The 17,491-nt window shown below is 40.8% G+C and overlaps 1 protein-coding gene across 1 annotated transcript in view; it reads left to right on the top strand.

Annotated features, from left to right (window-relative positions):
• ttc28 (tetratricopeptide repeat domain 28) overlaps positions 1-17,491 on the top strand; it is a 189,142-nt gene that overhangs the window by 134,356 nt on the left and 37,295 nt on the right. Inside the window, exons 5-6 of the mRNA XM_057320454.1 lie at positions 7,558-7,679; positions 14,276-14,783. Of these exons, the coding sequence (XP_057176437.1) occupies positions 7,558-7,679; positions 14,276-14,783 (630 nt within the window). The remainder of the gene's footprint in view (positions 1-7,557; positions 7,680-14,275; positions 14,784-17,491) is intronic.

The following is a 17,491-nucleotide window of genomic DNA, read 5'->3' as shown; positions in this document are numbered from 1 at the left end:
TCTCTCTCTCTCTCTCTGTCTCTCTCTCTCTCTCTCTCTCTCTCTCTCTCTCTCTCTCTCTCTGTCTCTCTCTCTCTCTCTCTCTCTCTCTCTCTCTCTCTCTCTCTCTCTCTCTCTCTCTCTCTCTCTCTCTCTCTCTCTCTCTCTCTCTCTCTCTCTCTCTCTCTCTCTCTCTCTCTCTCTCTCTCTCTCTCTCTCTCTCTCTCTCTCTCTCTCTCTCTCTCTCTCTCTCTCTCTCTCTCTCTCTCTCTCTCTCTCTCTCTCTCTCTCTCTCTCTCTCTCTCTCTCTCTCTCTCTCTCTCTCTCTCTCTCTCTCTCTCTCTCTCTCTCTCTCTCTCTCTCTCTCTCTCTCTCTCTCTCTCTCTCTCTCTCTCTCTCTCTCTCTCTCTCTCTCTCTCTCTCTCTCTCTCTCTCTCTCTCTCTCTCTCTCTCTCTCTCTCTCTCTCTCTCTCTCTCTCTCTCTCTCTCTCTCTCTCTCTCTCTCTCTCTCTCTCTCTCTCTCTCTCTCTCTCTCTCTCTCTCTCTCTCTGTCTCTCTCTCTCTCTCTCTCTGTCTCTCTCTCTCTCTCTCTCTCTCTCTCTCTCTCTCTCTCTCTCTCTCTCTCTCTCTCTCTCTCTCTCTCTCTCTCTCTCTCTCTCTCTCTCTCTCTCTCTCTCTCTCTCTCTCTCTCTCTCTCTCTCTCTCTCTCTCTCTCTCTCTCTCTCTCTCTCTCTCTCTCTCTCTCTCTCTCTCTCTCTCTCTCTCTCTCTCTCTCTCTCTCTCTCTCTCTCTCTCTCTCTCTCTCTCTCTCTCTCTCTCTCTCTCTCTCTCTCTCTCTCTCTCTCTCTCTCTCTCTCTCTCTCTCTCTCTCTCTCTCTCTCTCTCTCTCTCTCTCTCTCTCTCTCTCTCTCTCTCTCTCTCTCTCTCTCTCTCTCTCTCTCTCTCTCTCTCTCTCTCTCTCTCTCTCTGTCTCTCTCTCTCTCTCTCTCTCTCTCTGTTATCTCTCGTGTCTCGTCCTCTCTGTCTCTCTCTCTCTCTCTCTCTCTCTCTCTCTACTCCTCTCTCTCCTCTCTCACTACTCTCTCTCTTCTCTCTCATCTCTCTCTTTCTGCTTCTCTTCTTCTCTCTCTCTCTCTCTCTCTCCCTCTCTCTCTCCTCTCTCTCTCTCTTCTCTCTCTCTCTCCTCTCTCTCCTCTCTCTCTCTCTCTCTCTCTCTCTCTCTCTCTCTCTCTCTCTCTCTCTCTCTCTCTCTCTCTCTCTCTCTCTCTCTCTCTCTCTCTCTCTCTCTCTCTCTCTCTCTCTCTCTCTCTCTCTCTCTCCTCTCTCTCTCTCTCTCTCTCTCTCTCTCTCTCTCTCTCTCTCTCTCTCTCTCTCTCTCTCTCTCTCTCTCTCTCTCTCTCTCTTCCTCTTCCTCTCTCTCCTCTCTCTCTCTCTCTCTCTCTCTCTCTCTCTCTCTCTCTCGCTCTCTCTCTCTCTCTCTCTCTCTCTCTCTCTCTCTCTCTCTCTCTCTCTCTCTCTCTTTCTCTCTCTCTTTTCTCTCTCTCTCTCTCTCTCTCTCTCTCTCTCTCTCTCTCTCTCTCTCTCTCTCTCTCTCTCTCTCTCTCTCTCTCTCTCTCTCTCTCTCTCTCTCTCTCTCTCTGTCTCTCTCTCTACACACACTTCAGATGAATGTTAATTGTCGTGTCTCTTCTCAGTGTTTTAGGTTATTTTCAGATTAGATGTGTGTTGTGTGACGATGAGGAAGTGTGTGAAGAGAGGATGAAGAACGAGGACTCCAGGTGTCTTACAGACGCTTCGTCTTCAGCAGGTAGCAGCTCACTTTACCGAGGAGGAGGTCAGAAACATGAGATTCATTCTTTAGGTTCTGCACGCTGTGAAAATTGTGCCGCATCCCAGAGGAGGATTAGCATTTTTTTCGGCTGAGGGAATGTTCTTACGCAAGCCAGAGAACACAAAGCCGGGCGGTTCTCCGTTCGGTTCTCATAGACTCTCACCGCTGACTCTGCTCTTCTCAACTTTATCTCTTTACTTTTGTCCTGTATATCTCACCGTCTGGATTACAACCTCCCCCCCCCTCTCTCTCTCTCTTTCCATACATTTCTCTTTTTCCTTTTCTCTCTCTTTCTCTCCCCTTTATATCCCTCCCTCCCTCTCCCTACCATCTCTGTTTCTTTTATAAACCTGATTTAAGGAATCTAGTTGTTCATCTCTCAGTACATTTAGGAAGAATATGTCTTAATTCTAATTGACTGGAAATCCATAAATGTAGTCTGTGTTCAAACGGGATTTTTTTTACTGTAGTTTTGATTAAGTTGACTGCATTGCATTGTGGGATACGGTATTCTGCACTGCACATTTTTGGAAACGGGTATTTTGTTCGGCATCTCTTGTTTAATCCAGTGTTTTGTAAAAACGTTCTGCACCATTTGTCACACTGAAAAGGAAGATTTGGTGTCCTTTAGTTAAACGCTGCACATGTTTTAGATATATTAGGTAGGTAAAGAATTTGCGCTTTACACTGCGATAGTGCACACGACAGAATAACAGTGTTATGCCAACATACTTGTAGATGTCCTGCAGGTGAACAGAATTATGGGATGGTGAGATGATGTGAGTTACAGTGTACTCGGATGTCTCATGTCACGACGTCTCCGCGCCACCCAAATTGATCAAATGAGTGAAGAGAATGAAATGGGAAACGGATTATTCCAGGGATGACGGGCGTCTTTGAAATCAGACATCCGTACAGAGATGAGTAAACTGGATTAGTCCCCTCACTCCGTTTTTTTTTTTTTTTTAGTATCCCATCGCATGTGCCTCTTTTGGGAAATCAAACACTTGTCAGGCCAGCTGTCTGTGGTGGAGGCTGTAGTGTTTTCTTACTCACTCGTTTTCATCTGTTTACATGTGGGAATTGTGGCAGGCTCCTCTCAGCCCGCCTTGCCAGGAGGAATTGCTTCGTGCAAAAAATTGTCAACAAGATTTTATGTTTTACGGCTGGCTGTCTGAGCGCATTACTGCGGCCTGGCATCTGCTGTTCAATTCATTACGCTCCGCTTAAGCAATTTGTTCCTCTCCGACATTTTAAGGAAATGCGATTAGGTGTATTTCCTCGGCCCGTTCGGCTAAGGTTGAGGTGGTATCACGGAATGGATATTGTTTTATGTGAACTTCTATAGATAAAGGAACACAACTGTCGTGTTGATAGTGGCGATGTTAGTGCAGAAAGTCTTCTGTAAGCTGGTTTTATGTCTGTAACTTTTGCCTCTCTATCGCCATCTCTGTTTGAAACATAAATTGCAGGTTACTATGGCGTACAGGAATGTCTAGCTACAGTTCTCAAATGTGTAGCATCTATATAACCGGAGAACACTGTGTGGAATACTGTATCCCATAATGCACTGCTTCTAACTTAACCTTCCAGTGTGCTTAAAAATGTGGTTTGTAATACTGAAAATTCAAAGACATTTTACACAAAATTGGATTAAAAGGTCACACGGAGAACATGCAACTTAGTGAGGTCATGTGACAACAGTATTTTGTTGCTTATTTGACATATTATAAAAAAGATATGCTTTGTCCTGTTTTATTCACACAGGATTTGTTTTCGTGACTAGAGACCACTTGCTAGATAAATATATAACGTAGTGGGGTTGTGTGACAACTGTTGCATACTACAGGTTTTGACTTTATGTGTAAAGTAGTATAGTGCAGTATTGTGTAGTGTAGTATGCACAGTGTCCTGATTTATTTTTAAGTATGATTACTAGACACCACTCGCTAAAATATGTGTACTGTAGTGAGGACCAGTGTTGGGTAAGTTACTCTGAAAAAGTAATGAATTACTAGTTACTAATTACATATTCAATAGTGTAATTAGATTACTGTACAAATGACTCTCTCCAAAAAGTATTTAGTTACTTATTACTAATTACTTTCTATATCCTACATCAACCTTGATGAGTTCAGTGATTCAAGGAAAGGCATGAAACAGCTCTTTTAATTCATTCAAATAAATAATATAAAACTACATAAAGTAGTATTATTAACTGACCAAAGTATTACAAATGTGAGAATTATACATTAAAGCACAGATTTTAAGGTTAGACTTTGAATTTTGATGTCAATTCCACTATTGCACACACATATTACACAAAGTATTTAGTTTAATTACATCAAAAGTAACTAATTAAATTACGGAAAAAATAAGAGTAATCCCTTACTTTACTATTTCAAGGGAAAAGTAATTAAATTACAGTAACTAATTACTTAGTAACAAGTTACACCCAACACTGGTGAGGACATGTGGTGGCTAAATGGCATACTACAGTTGCATACTATTTCACTATTTTAAACACTTTTCATATAAATACTTTTGCCCAAGAACGAAAATTCATGTCAAACCTGTATGACTTTGTTTCTTCTGTAGAACACAAAAGAAGATATTTTGAAGAACGTTAATAACCAAACAACATAGAACCCCACACAAAACCACTGAGACATTTCTCAAAATATCTTCTTTTGTGTCCACTCAAGAAGTAATCAAATGCAAGTGTGACATGAGGAGGAATAATGACATAATTTTATTTTGCACACTTTTTAAAACAAATAACATTGAGTACAGTATGAAGTATGCAGTTGCCATTCTATTCCACACGTAGCAGTTGGCCTCATTGAAACTCCTCCGTCTCTTTCAGGTTTACTTCACTTTTGTTCACAGTTAATTCACGCTTCACGGTGGCTGTGTCTACAGAACACTCTCTGTAGGAAGTTGAGGGCACATTGTATAAATGAAGTGCTGAGGCCAGACGTGAGGCGTTCAGGTGTGGCGACACGTGGAATGAAGCCTCATTCAGGTCTGCTAAAGTGGCAAAATTGTCAGCGTAGCATCTCACAGAATGAGACAGCAGGGGTTCAGCGCGAGCCCCGCGGTCTTTAGCGCTCCGTTGTAAGCCGGTGTCCGGCAGTCAGCCTCAGATGAGATGAGCAATTATGATCTCCGAGGGGTTTCAGTCCTGTCGTTGATTGCTCAGCGTCCCATTATCAGTCGTAAATATTTAGATGGGTGTGCCAGTATCTCTCCGGCAGGGTCGAGGACTCGCTTCGGAGGTAACGGTGTGAATAGCGTTTGACAGCATCGCAGCCCTGGGGTGAAGCTTTTCAGCGTGGAGATTTGTCTTTATCTGTCGGTTTCCAATAATAGTTGTTTTGCCCGCCAGGTTTTTTTGGGCCTTGTCATGTTGCGTCTTTCTCTGAGGGCATTGTGTGGTATTATTGTCGAGTCATTCGACCTCTACAACAGGCCTTACAAAACACAGTCACGATCTTCCAGCGCAGCGTCGCCGGGTTTTATCTCGCTTTGATTCCCTCAACGCCCCTCACGGAAACAAAAGATTTGCATTCCGCATTTGTCAATGTCATCGTGACAAAACAATGCAGCGCCGCAGACGAAAGCATCAGAGGAAAAAGTCCCCTTGATTCGCTTCTGTTACAGAAAGATCAAATCAGAGCCATCGATCTAATCGCCGTGATGGTAATTGTGAGGTACAAATGCGTTTGAAAGGGCATCGACTCCCCAAAGGTGTAATGAAACTGCGTTAAAAACGGAAGTTTTATACAGGACCCAGGTGATGCCTTCAGAGAGAATGACACTCAAAATCGGTTTTAAAAGTTACAAATAATTTACATTTATTAATTTAGTAGATGCTTTTTGAGAACGCAGGCCGCTTGTGTGTGTGTGTGTTTGTGGGTCAGTACCTGGCGAGGGGTTAATGAGTTAATAATGAAACACATGGAAAGCAGCTAATGAGTTGTGACCTGTTTTCTTCACGTTTGACAGCTCGTATGCTAATCTACCTGCCGTCACTGTACTGTACACTCTTTGTTCTCTCGCAGTATTATTTTATTTAATCTTTTAGTTACGCAGAGTTTGAAGTCGCAGCCTTTGAAGTAGTTGTTACATCCCTGAATTCTGAAGGTCTGCCGAGCTCCGAAGGTCTCGTGTAAAGCTCGTTAGATGAGTCACGTATGACTCATTATCCAGCCTAACCTTACGTGTCCTTTGATATCTTTACCCACGCTTTAATGATCTCTGACTCTATAGCATCTTGTGTGAGAAGGTCTGAAAATAAACCAGATGAACGTTGCTCATACTCCGAAAAAGACTTGTGAATCTCAGGAAACCTGCCAGGCACACGTCCGTCTTGTATCTCACAGAGAGAGAGAAATGAGACGTGCGTGAAGAAAATGAAGCTGGGTTATAATTTGTGACATTCTCATATTATTTACATGACAGGCACATTTCTGCACACAAAATATAAGTCTCAATACTTTAATGCAAAAAAAGGTTTAGGATTTACATTATAAAGTTTACACTAAAGATGCACCGATATATCGGCCAAATAATCGGTATCGGTCTAGTTTAAAAACAGCCGATGATCAGGGCTGATACATCCTGTCAATCAAAAGAGGACAGGAAAATGCAACGAATTTGTGCTCTGTATTTAGAAAATGTTAAGAAACGTCACCATTTTGATGTTTAATATTAATAGTTATTATATAAGTGAATAACACTCAGAAAGTTACGAAATATGAATTCAATCTTGAGAATCGGCAGCAGATATCGGCAGATATCACTCTGAATGATCGGCTATCGGTGGAGAAATTGAACATAGGTGAATTTCTAATAAGTATTTATTGTAGATTCTCATTGAATGAATTAAATGTAAGATTGATTGACGCTTGCTGTGCCAAGGTCATGCAATCGATATTCAGCGAAAGCATAAAGTCGTAAAAATTTTGTCGCTTCGCTTTGTATGCATGCACAATATATTGAAATTGTCACTATAATATACTGTATATATATATATATACAGTATATATAGTGAAAGTTTTAATGTTATAATATACGTCCGAATTAGGGCTGTTAAACTATGAATCACGATTAATCGCATCCAGAATACACAATATATGTAAATTTTGTATTAATAAATACATTCACATGCATGTATATATTTGAGAAATATGTAAAATATAAAAATTAATAAATGTTTATATTAAAAATGATAAATAAATATATACATGAAAATATTTCCTAAATACATGTATGTGTACGTGTGTGTTTATAAATACAAAATAAATATGCACCGACATATATTATGTAAACGCGGACTTTTATTCTGGATGCGATTAATTGCGATTAATCGTTGAACAGCCCGAGTAGAATGCAATAACACACATTTTCTATCATGAGATTCTCCCAATAAATTCTACAACTTTGCTCCGCAGATGTCATTTGAATGTTGAGCATTAGAAACCCCGGCGGCTGACTCCGGTCGCAGCTTTATACGTGTTCATCGATCCACCGTCAGGTTTGACCGGATGCCGACTGTCACCTGAGCGCAGGTGATGGGCAGACGTGCACAAAATAGAGAGGCGACGCTGCAGGTCGGAGTTAGAAAAGTGCTCATGAAATCACGCAGTACATCTCACTGTGCCGGAGGTGTAAATGAACCCTCAGTAAGAGCGTAACAGGCGCTTTCGTGTTAATGTTCTTATTCTTCTCTGTATAATTAACAGAGGTTCTGCGCGATGCCATCGAGAGCGTGAGAGTTCTGAGGCGAGTTATTGACAAGAGCGCAACAGAGACGATCCCTTCTGTTGATTCATCTCATTTCGATGGTGTTTTAGGCGTGGAGTGGGTGAAAAGGCCTGTCTGTATTCTCCCGGCGAGTGAATTGAGTGGCAGTAGATTGCGGTTGTTTCCGGCAAGCGGTTTCCCCCCGAGAGCGAGCGCGCAGCGTGAAAACGCACGCAGCATGGGAGAGAAATGAGTAAAGAACATGCTAATAAAGCCGTTTCAATAATTCATCTCTTCGTCTTAAAGCAGCAGCCGCCTCCAGGCCTGCGGGAAACGCTCATCACGCTCTCTCATCTCTGCCGTTCGGGATGCTTCAGTCTTATATCTCATCTTATGATGTCTACCTGACACACTCCTCTTTCACCTCCGCTTTCCTGTTTGTCATCTCATTCTCTCTCTGGCCTCCGCCGATTTAGCTTGAGATGTTTTATTTACATCATTCACAGGATCATTTCCTGACGTTCAATTCAGATCTGAGAGTCATGCTCCCTCAGGAGTGTCTGTGGAGCGCATCCTGTCATTCGCTTCTGTGGATCTATTTCCGTCGCACACTTTCAGCATAACAACATCTTTATTTAAATGGCCTTTACATTGGCTTTTATTATTAAATTATTATTAAATATTTGCAGACACATCAAAATATTTTTTGCATGAAAACAGCTGTTTATTCACTCGACACCATTTATTAAATAAGTACATTTTATTCACTAGGTCAACAAATCATCATTTTATTGATGCTACTGGAAAACATTTTATTTCACAATCGATGGATGTAAATTCAATTTTACATTTGAACTTATGTATATTTATCTTCTTCAAAGATTGTGTATTTATCTGTTTATTCAGATGGTGTCTTCCAGTCGTGATGTCCATGTGCACTCTTCACAGATGATCTGTTTATTTATCTGTTTATTTTTGGATCGGCCCCTAAAATCCTGATCCGAGCACCCTTAGACAACATAACCTCAATGATCTGTGACTGCTCACTTTATTTGTCATTCAGTCATGATGTCCACGTTCACATGTTCACATCTGTGTGATTCTGCAGCAGCCGTCACGAGGAAGATCTCACGCCGGAGCTTTGATCCGTGTTTGTCTGTCACTCGCTGTTTATAAATGACTTCACTTTCCGCTCTCGTCTTCCCGAGTTGCACTTTGTGTTGCGTTCCCTGTATTGAATCAGCCTGGAGATGTTCTATTGATTCGACTGAAGTCTGTATCGAACCAAATGCAATTCGGAGCTGAAAAGACTTTTTTCTCCACCGCATTAGCCGAACGGGAATAATCCCTCATGATATGATGAATAGACGGTGTGATTAATTCATCCGATAAAGTGAGTAATTCATTAAACGCTCTCGGTTGGAAAGCTTAATGGTTTGCCCAGTATGGCCTCCTATGGTTATGTCTTCATTTGTCGGTTTAATTTGGACTCTCTGCCTCCGTCTTACTCCATCATGCCTTGGATTTCCCCAGACGCCCCTGATAGGCTCACGATCAATATCGTTAACCTCCGAATTAATCATTCCACCAATGAGAAATGCTCCAGTTGTTAGAAGCGGCGGGTGTCAAAAAATGAGCACATGCGGGAAAGTTACACTTCAGTCAGGGCTTTGATCTACTACTTAACAAGCGGATAGAACGGAGGAGAGGGGCGGAGTTATTTACAACAAGATAAGCATGGAGGAGAGCAGAAACGTTAAATTAAGCGTTTATTTGCTAAATATTGAATTTGTGCATTTGTGGAGTCGTTTTAGCAGGAATGTTAGGACAAAATGGGCATAAGAATGAATTGTTTATTTGATCAATTGTGCTTTAATATACTGTATGTTGTATAATGTTTGATTGTTTCTTTGAAATCATGCTGCTGTTTGCTTTTCTTATACAATCTAGTTCAGCAGCTCTGTATTTTTCATGTTTTGTATGTTTCTCCTATCCCTTCAGAGGTTTGTGCGCGAGGGCCAGTATTAATAACCGCTGATTTAGTTGTATTTTAGTTACATTTTTTATTTCTGTTTTCATATAGAAATATGCATGCTGCAGATGCCCATAAAACAATAAAATTGATAGATTTATGCAAAATGCCCACAAGTTTGAAACATTATTTCATGAACAAGAGCACATAGGCTAATACTCTAAACAGTGTTGGGCAAGTTACTCTGAAAAAGTAATTAGTTACTAATTACATATTTAACAGTGTAATTAGATTACTGTACAAATTACTCTCTCCGAAAAGTATTTAATTACTTATTACTAATTACTTTCTATATCCTACATCAACCTTGATTAGTTAAGTGATTTAAGGATAGGCATGAAACGGCTCTTTTAATTCATTCAAATAAATAATATAAAACTACATAAAGTAGTATTATTAACTGACCAGTTAGACTTTGAATTTTGATGTCAATTCCACTATTGCACACACAAATATTACACAAAGTATTTAATTACATCAGAAGTAACTGTAATTAAATTACAGAAAAAATTAAGAGTAATCCCTTACTTTACTTTTTCAAAGGAAAAGTAATTTAATTACAGTAACTAATTACTTAGTAACTAGTTACACCCAACACTGACTATAAAACACATTACATTATACAATAATATTACACAAGATTAATGTTTTTAAAGGCTTTTTGTACTGTATCTAAATGTATTATTATACATATCGTTCTAGTATGAACTAATACATGTACGAACTGAAAAGTGGCCTTGTATGTGGCGCGATTTCGTTAAAGAACGCAAGCTCCGCCCCTCCGTTCTGTGGCTGCGGTTCAGAAACTGTTGGAGGAGCTGCGGTTCTGCAGCTGGATATATCTCGTAGATTGTGATTCATGCTCTCCCAAGAAAAACACTCGGCCCTGCCAGCGGATAGCTGCGAGCGAGCAGAGTATATTTATTCAGAGATACTGTTGTCCAGAGCTGCGCTTCCATCTGTGTGTGTTTGTGATTGAACGCAGAGGAAAAGAAACTCAAGCGTGTAGGAAAACAAGCCGCCTAACAAGTCAAGGTGAAAGAAATCCCTGCGCTGAAATCTCACATTTGAAGTTGTTAGACGTGAACACTTGGCCACATCCGATGTGGTGTTGTTCATGCAGCAGTCTGAGGTGTTTTAGCATTCTGGCGATGTTTGGATGTGTCTTTATATTCATTTATTTGACTTGTGTAGCTGTATATTGTTCGAACTGCTGAAACCTCTTTGCTCAGAGATGGAGTATGAAGCATTGATTTCTTACGTGTCGCCTCTTCTCATAAGGGTCTGTAAAGTGTGAATGTGCGAGATCCGCCGCAGAGGTTGCTCTTTTATAGCGCAGGAGAGATTTAATAGAGCTCTGTGGATCTTCTTTAATGGAGTTTTCTGAAGCAATGTCTCTGTTTCTTTAAAAACATCAGGAGAGAAGCTGTTTGTTGACACGGTATGAATATACTGTAAATCACATCATTTGATCTTAAGTCATTAATCTTTAACAAATGATCTCAGAGATTTCCTTTCTTTCAGGGTCAACTACTCACACAGTGTAGATGTGTTTGACGATAACGTCTGTGAAAGTTTCAGTCCAGGTTGGTGTTCACCTGCAGTGATGCGAGTTTACCGCTGCTGACGGGTCATTACACATCTCACTCCATATGAGGTCAACGTCTACAGTTTTAGTTCAAAAACATCCCTGCCGCTGCAGGCTTTTATTGAAGTTGAGATGTCCCGTGACCTCCGTTCTGAACCTGAGCAAAGAACTAAAGGTTTCGTCAACATGTCCACCCGTGAGACCGCCTTGACGGTAGAGAGCGAGAGACTGTCATTCTGTGTGAGGACACACACACACACACACACACGCGTGCAAGCAGTTGACTTGGGAAAATCAGCGAGACAGGGGGGTGTAAAATCCCTCTTTATCGAAAAATTGGCTCTCCCCGTGAACGGCTCTCTAACAGAAATCCAGTGGGGTTTCCAAGGTAACCGTTCCACGGATCTGAATCTGTGGGCAAAGCCGCAGATGAATAGCCGGTTTGTAGGACACACAACAAAGGCGGTTAAAGGCATAATTGTGGAATAATGAAACGCAGGAACAAGAGAAATAAGACGAACACAGGAGTAAGTGATCAGGTCATTAGTGTCCACTGAAGTGTGAACATCACATGTATGTGTGTGTGCGTGTGTTTGAGTGATACACTAGTCAACTAGAGAGATTGTTCCAGCTTACCGATCGGCCTAGTCATCCAGAAGAGAAGCTTTGTGATACACGTTTACAATTTTGTTCTTCTGCACTATTAAAAACAGAAGGTTCATCTGTGGCACTTAATCAGATAACAATCTCCCTATCAAAAATGTGGCTATATGGAGTTCTTAACTGTAATGTAACTGTACTGCATGTATATAAATGTACAAAAAATACAGAAATATGTATATGTATATAAATACACAAAGATACAAAAAAAACTGCTGTTTCTGTTTTTGGTTGACTCCAGAAAGTTGAAAACTACATTATATACAGTATGTTGCTTAAGGGATGAATTAAAATATACATTCACAGATGCATTACAGTTGTTACCAGTGATGCCATAGAAGAACCATTTGTGACTCCAGGCTAAGGTCTCAAAATCTAATTCTGAGATATCAAGCATCAAAGTTTAATTTCAACTATCAATTTCGCTGATTTCAATCTTTCACATGGCATTACTCAGTCAATATGAAAGATATTGTGGTGTTGTATTTTCACATCATTTTCTTTACATTATGTAGAATTATTTGTGGAAACCTGTGGAAAACAGTAAATCACAAAAAATGACTTTAGCTGGGTTTTCACAGGCTGGGTCACATTTCAGTAAAAGATTCTTTAAATAACTTTTTCTATTTTTTTATAATCTGTAGAATCTTTTCCCACACCTAAGAATGTTTATTGAACATTCAAAATGTTCTGTGGTTGTTAAACAGAAATGTTCTGTGTTTGTTAAAGATTCTTTATAGAAACATTCAGCTTGCAAGAAGATTTTGAGAAATGTCTCACTGATTGTCAATGAAGGCCATTGTTGTTTGGTTACCAACATTCTTCAAAATATCTTCTTTTGTGTTTTGCAGTCATGATGAAAGAATGGTCATTTTTGCATGAACTTTTAATTATGCAAATCAATATATACCACTGTTTTTAAATGCCCCACTTTTTATCCTGGTGGCAGAGATGTGAAGAGTTATCTGTACAGTGGACTTACTCCTCCTCTCCGGGGCAATGACTGACCCAGAATGAAGCTCCAGAGCTTCAAACAGAGCACACGTGGACACACCGGACCGATAGCATATCTGAGAACATAAGAAGTTCTTCTGATGGAGGGTAATTGCCTGACTGTGTAACATGGCCCAGAGCCTTTAAACTGCTGCGAGGTTTTATGTCTGGAGGTAATTGGTTCCAGGCATCGCCGAAGTCTGAGTCCTTCGCTTGGCCCTGCAGGTTTTCTTTTGTCCCAAAAAGAAGCGTTTTACCTTCTGTTCGCCCATCTGTGTTACTCTCTAAATACAGTAGATATCTTCACCCAACATGTGGTTGTGTTTTACTCATTGGATGTAGTTGCTCATATGGGATTTTGTTATCAGAGAAGCTTCCTGAAATGTTGGATGTAGCGGCATGGCCGATGTTGGATCTCGCGTTGAACCTTTTAACCTGATGTGTTCTGTTGTTTATTGGGTGATGGAGTTGATTCAAGAGGTCAAGGATAGTATAGTGTTAAATATTTTGACTGGGAGGGGAAAGGACTTTACGATGCGAGTAGTTCGTGGCTCCAGTAGTATGTTATTCTGCAAGCTTTTGTCTTTTGAGTCTGCATTGAGCCTCGGCATATTTTAGGGGTTTTGTGAAAGATCAGCGTCTCTGTGAAGATTTCGACTCGAGTGGTTTCATGGGTTTTGTTCTCAGCAGACACATATTTCACGGCAGGCCAGTTTCTGCCCCACATGCTGTTCTCAGCGACTCCGTAATGGGATGCAGACAGTCCACACGACTGTGTTGTTTGCTTTGAGGAGACATACTGGTGTCTAATTGGCCGTCTAATTGGTGTATAATATAAAATATATAAGCCACAGGAGGCCATGTGTCATTTTTACCACAGTTAAAGGAATAGGTCACCAAAACAATATATTTTCTTTTCTTGTGTGGAACACAAAAGAGGTTATTTTCTTCATACAATGAATGTTTACAGTTTCCATTTTTTTGCCGAACTGTCCTTTTAAGAGCGGTTGTTTTGCACGAGAAAAGCAGCATACAATCGTTTTTTATGCTTTCTTTTTTTTCGTAGTGCTTTTCATAATTTTGCGTGGTTGCAAAATTGCTTAACACACAAAAAATTGTTCAAGGAGTTAAAGGATAGAAATGAGGAAAATAAATGAAATAAAAACAGGAGAATAATAAAATACTTGGTATAACAATACATGATGTTAGTCAAAGTATGTATTCTTGGAGCATTAATATAAAATTCAACTATATATAGTCATCGTCGTGAATATTTGGCACCTTCAACTGAGGCCGATCCAATCAGATTAACATCAACACGGTCTGTTTTATATTGTCTGTTCTGTCACAACGATCGTGTAAAATGAGCTCGTAATCGATGCATACAGTTGTGCTAAATCAATATCTCTCTCTGGCTTACGGTTCTTCTTCATTATTTTCACAGGCGGCGTCCTCCGCTCTCAGCAGCCTGGGTCACGTCTACACAGCCATCGGCGACTACCCCAATGCCCTGGCCAGTCACAAGCAGTGCGTCCTGCTGGCCAAACAATCCAAGGACCAGCTTTCAGAGGCCCGCGAGCTCGGCAACATGGGAGCCGTCTACATCGCCATGGGCGACTTCGACAACGCCGTACAGTGTCACGAACAGCACCTGAGCATCGCCAAGACCCTGGGGAACAAACGCGAGGAAGCGCGCGCATACAGCAACCTGGGCAGCGCTTATCACTACCGTCGCAATTTTGACAAGGCCATGTCTTACCACACGCACGTGCTGGAGCTCGCTCAGGAGCTGGAGGAGAAGAGCATAGAGATGAGGGCGTACGCAGGGCTGGGTCACGCCGCCAGATGTATGCAGGACCTGGAGAGGGCAAAGCAGTACCACGAACAACAGCTCAGCATCGCCGAAGGTCTGAAGGACAGGGCGGCCGAGGGCAGGGCTTCATCTAACCTGGGTAAGAGTTTAGGGTGTGTGCTTTAGAGATCTGAAATGCACTTCATTTTTCAAATGCAAGAATTGAAGGAGAAAAGAATGTATAGTGTTAAAGCTGCAATCCATAGCTTTTTTGTTTGAAAATGAACAAAAATATGTTATTGAGCAAGTCATTTGACTTCAACATGTATGTCAGCATTAACACAGAGGGCAATAGAGAGGCAAAAGTTACAGATTGCAGTTTTAACGACATAAAGCCGTCATTGCACATTATTTATTTCGCTATTATATTACATTACTTCTATTTTTTGAAGCAATATTCATAAATGACAATGTTCTCTTTCCGTTTTGGTGCTTTGATAATTCATCTAGAATGAGAACCGTCCTCTCGCGCCGGGGTTCTCGCTGCGGAACGAAACCATCACAGAGTGTGCGAGCCGTACGGTGGATAAATGAAAGCCATCGAAACCAAGTGTTTCAAAGCCCGTCCAATCTCTCACTCTGACTTTTATTACTCCAATCTCACGTCCCTCCGTCACACGCCCGCGCCATCAATCTGAGCCGCAACGCTTCGTGCTCTTCGATAAATAGATGAACTCTCGCAAAAGACAATTTTTGGTGTGTGAAGTGCACTAGATCAGAGAGAAATCAGGTGTAATGTTAAACTGGATTTTTGCACATCTGATGTAAAAATGAATGTTGTTTACTTATTCGAAAGCTATTTGATCAGGTTGCTAGGGTGTTGCTATGCAGTTGCTTGGGTGTTTTAGGATGTTGCTAAGATGTTCCGAGTGGTATTAAGCACACTGTAAAGCAGTTGCTAGGGGTGTTTGAAGTGGTTGCTATGTTCTGAGCGGTTTTAAGATCATCATGTGGTTGCTATGGAGTTACGAGTGGTTGCCAGGGCATTGGTGGGTGACTTTTTATTGACAAACCAAGTTAATTTGTCTCCATTTTTGCATATAGCTGTGATAAGATACTGAAATCCTTTAATATCAGACGATTTGAAACAACATTGTTTTCCAGATCTCTTCAAATTTGGGCTTCACAGAAGGAAAGAAACGTGTCGCTTGTTATCACACGATATTGGAAGACTAGCAGAGAGTAGATACACTGACTCTGAGTAATATATCCTCTATGGATCCAGGCGTCTGAAAGCGCAAGGCCGACGGAAAATCTACCCCCAACATCCCGGCACTCTTTCAATCATGAGCCCCGTGTGGCCCCGGACAGGCGGCGACTCGATTTGATCGATCAGAATTATTAATTGCTGGAAGGGATGAAGGGATATTTGCACTTAAAAAATTAACAATCTCACACAGCGGTTACAAGAGAAGCACCTGTGTGTGGATGGATCATGTTGTCAAAGGTGGAAGTTGTGAATGCCAGCAGATATTTATAGGTGAAACAGTGATGTTTGTTTAGTAGTTTAACATGTTAACTCAACAAACATTATTAGCTTGTGACATCAATATCTATGTGTACCTAAAGGATTTTTCACTGCGGTGTGAATTGGGCAGTGAGTCTTCATTGCATGCAGGATCGTAGCAATTTGTTTTAGTGGTCGATACAAATGAAAGCTGAAAATCTGCTAATGTGTGAGCTTCTGGTAACAAAGTCATTCTGATATCCGTAATTGTATCATAGGCAAAACAAATCTTTTTCTTCGTTGTTATCGTACAGTCACAAACGCATTTGTTTTCTGTGCTGCAGATGTCCATTCTTAAAAAAAAAGAGGAAAAAGCCCAAATCTTGTTGAACGTGTTTCCCTCATTCCTGAGCCCAGAAAACATCTCTCACCTCGCATCAGGTGGGACACGAGAGCTGCACCTTAGAGTTCCATCTAGATTCATCATTTATTAAAGAGGTTTTGAGTTTGGACGTTGTTGCGATATTTAATCCCTGAGTCGTGTGAATTTGATCCCTGATGCGTTTGTGCTGAGTGGAAGGTAACTGGAGGCTTTACTCTTCACACGAGACCCCCGCAGGCCATCGCCTCACCGTCTCCAGCATGAGAACGCGGTACTGATGTTGATAGTGTGTGTTCGTGTGAGCAGTGTGTACTTCTGTAGTGTGTGTGTGGGGGGGGGTTCCCTAGTGGTTTTTGTACATTACACATTATTGATATTCCTTTTCTACGCTCTATTGCTTTAGGCCAGATATTCACTGGTTAATCTAATTTCTTTTCCTCAGTTTCATATTCTGAGTCATTTAAGCTTGGCAGTTGCTTTAAGACTAATGTTCTCTTTTAATGTAATGAATGAATAGCTTCTCATCTACTCTTAGATGTTTGTTTTGGTCAGGAGCTTAATAATGTAATATCTGGGCTGTTAAAGGGATAGTTCAGCCAATAAATGTCTTCATTTATTCTCTCTCATGTGTTTGTAAGCCTGTATGCGACTCTTTCTTCAATGGGACACAAAATAAGATATTTTGAGAAATGTCTCAGTAGTTTTGTGTTCATACAATGGAAGTCAATGAGGTTCCGTGTTATTTGTTTATTAACATGCTTTGAAATATCTTCATTTGTGTTCTGCAGAAGAAACAAAGTCATACAGGTTTGGAATGACATGAGGGGGAATAAATGATGAAAGAATTTTCATTTTTGCGTGAACGATTTCTTTAAATGTCACTGGTTGCTATTGGTCATTTTAAACCTACATAAGTTTGTAATTCGTCCATTTTACATTCAAAATCTCTGGGTTAATGTTCTCATTTGCATATTAGATT

This window comes from Triplophysa rosa, linkage group LG22, assembly GCF_024868665.1.
Source record: "Triplophysa rosa linkage group LG22, Trosa_1v2, whole genome shotgun sequence".
NCBI lineage: Eukaryota > Metazoa > Chordata > Actinopteri > Cypriniformes > Nemacheilidae > Triplophysa > Triplophysa rosa.
The sequence above is the reverse complement of the archived record's forward strand: the minus strand, read 5'-3'. Positions and strand labels throughout refer to the sequence as shown.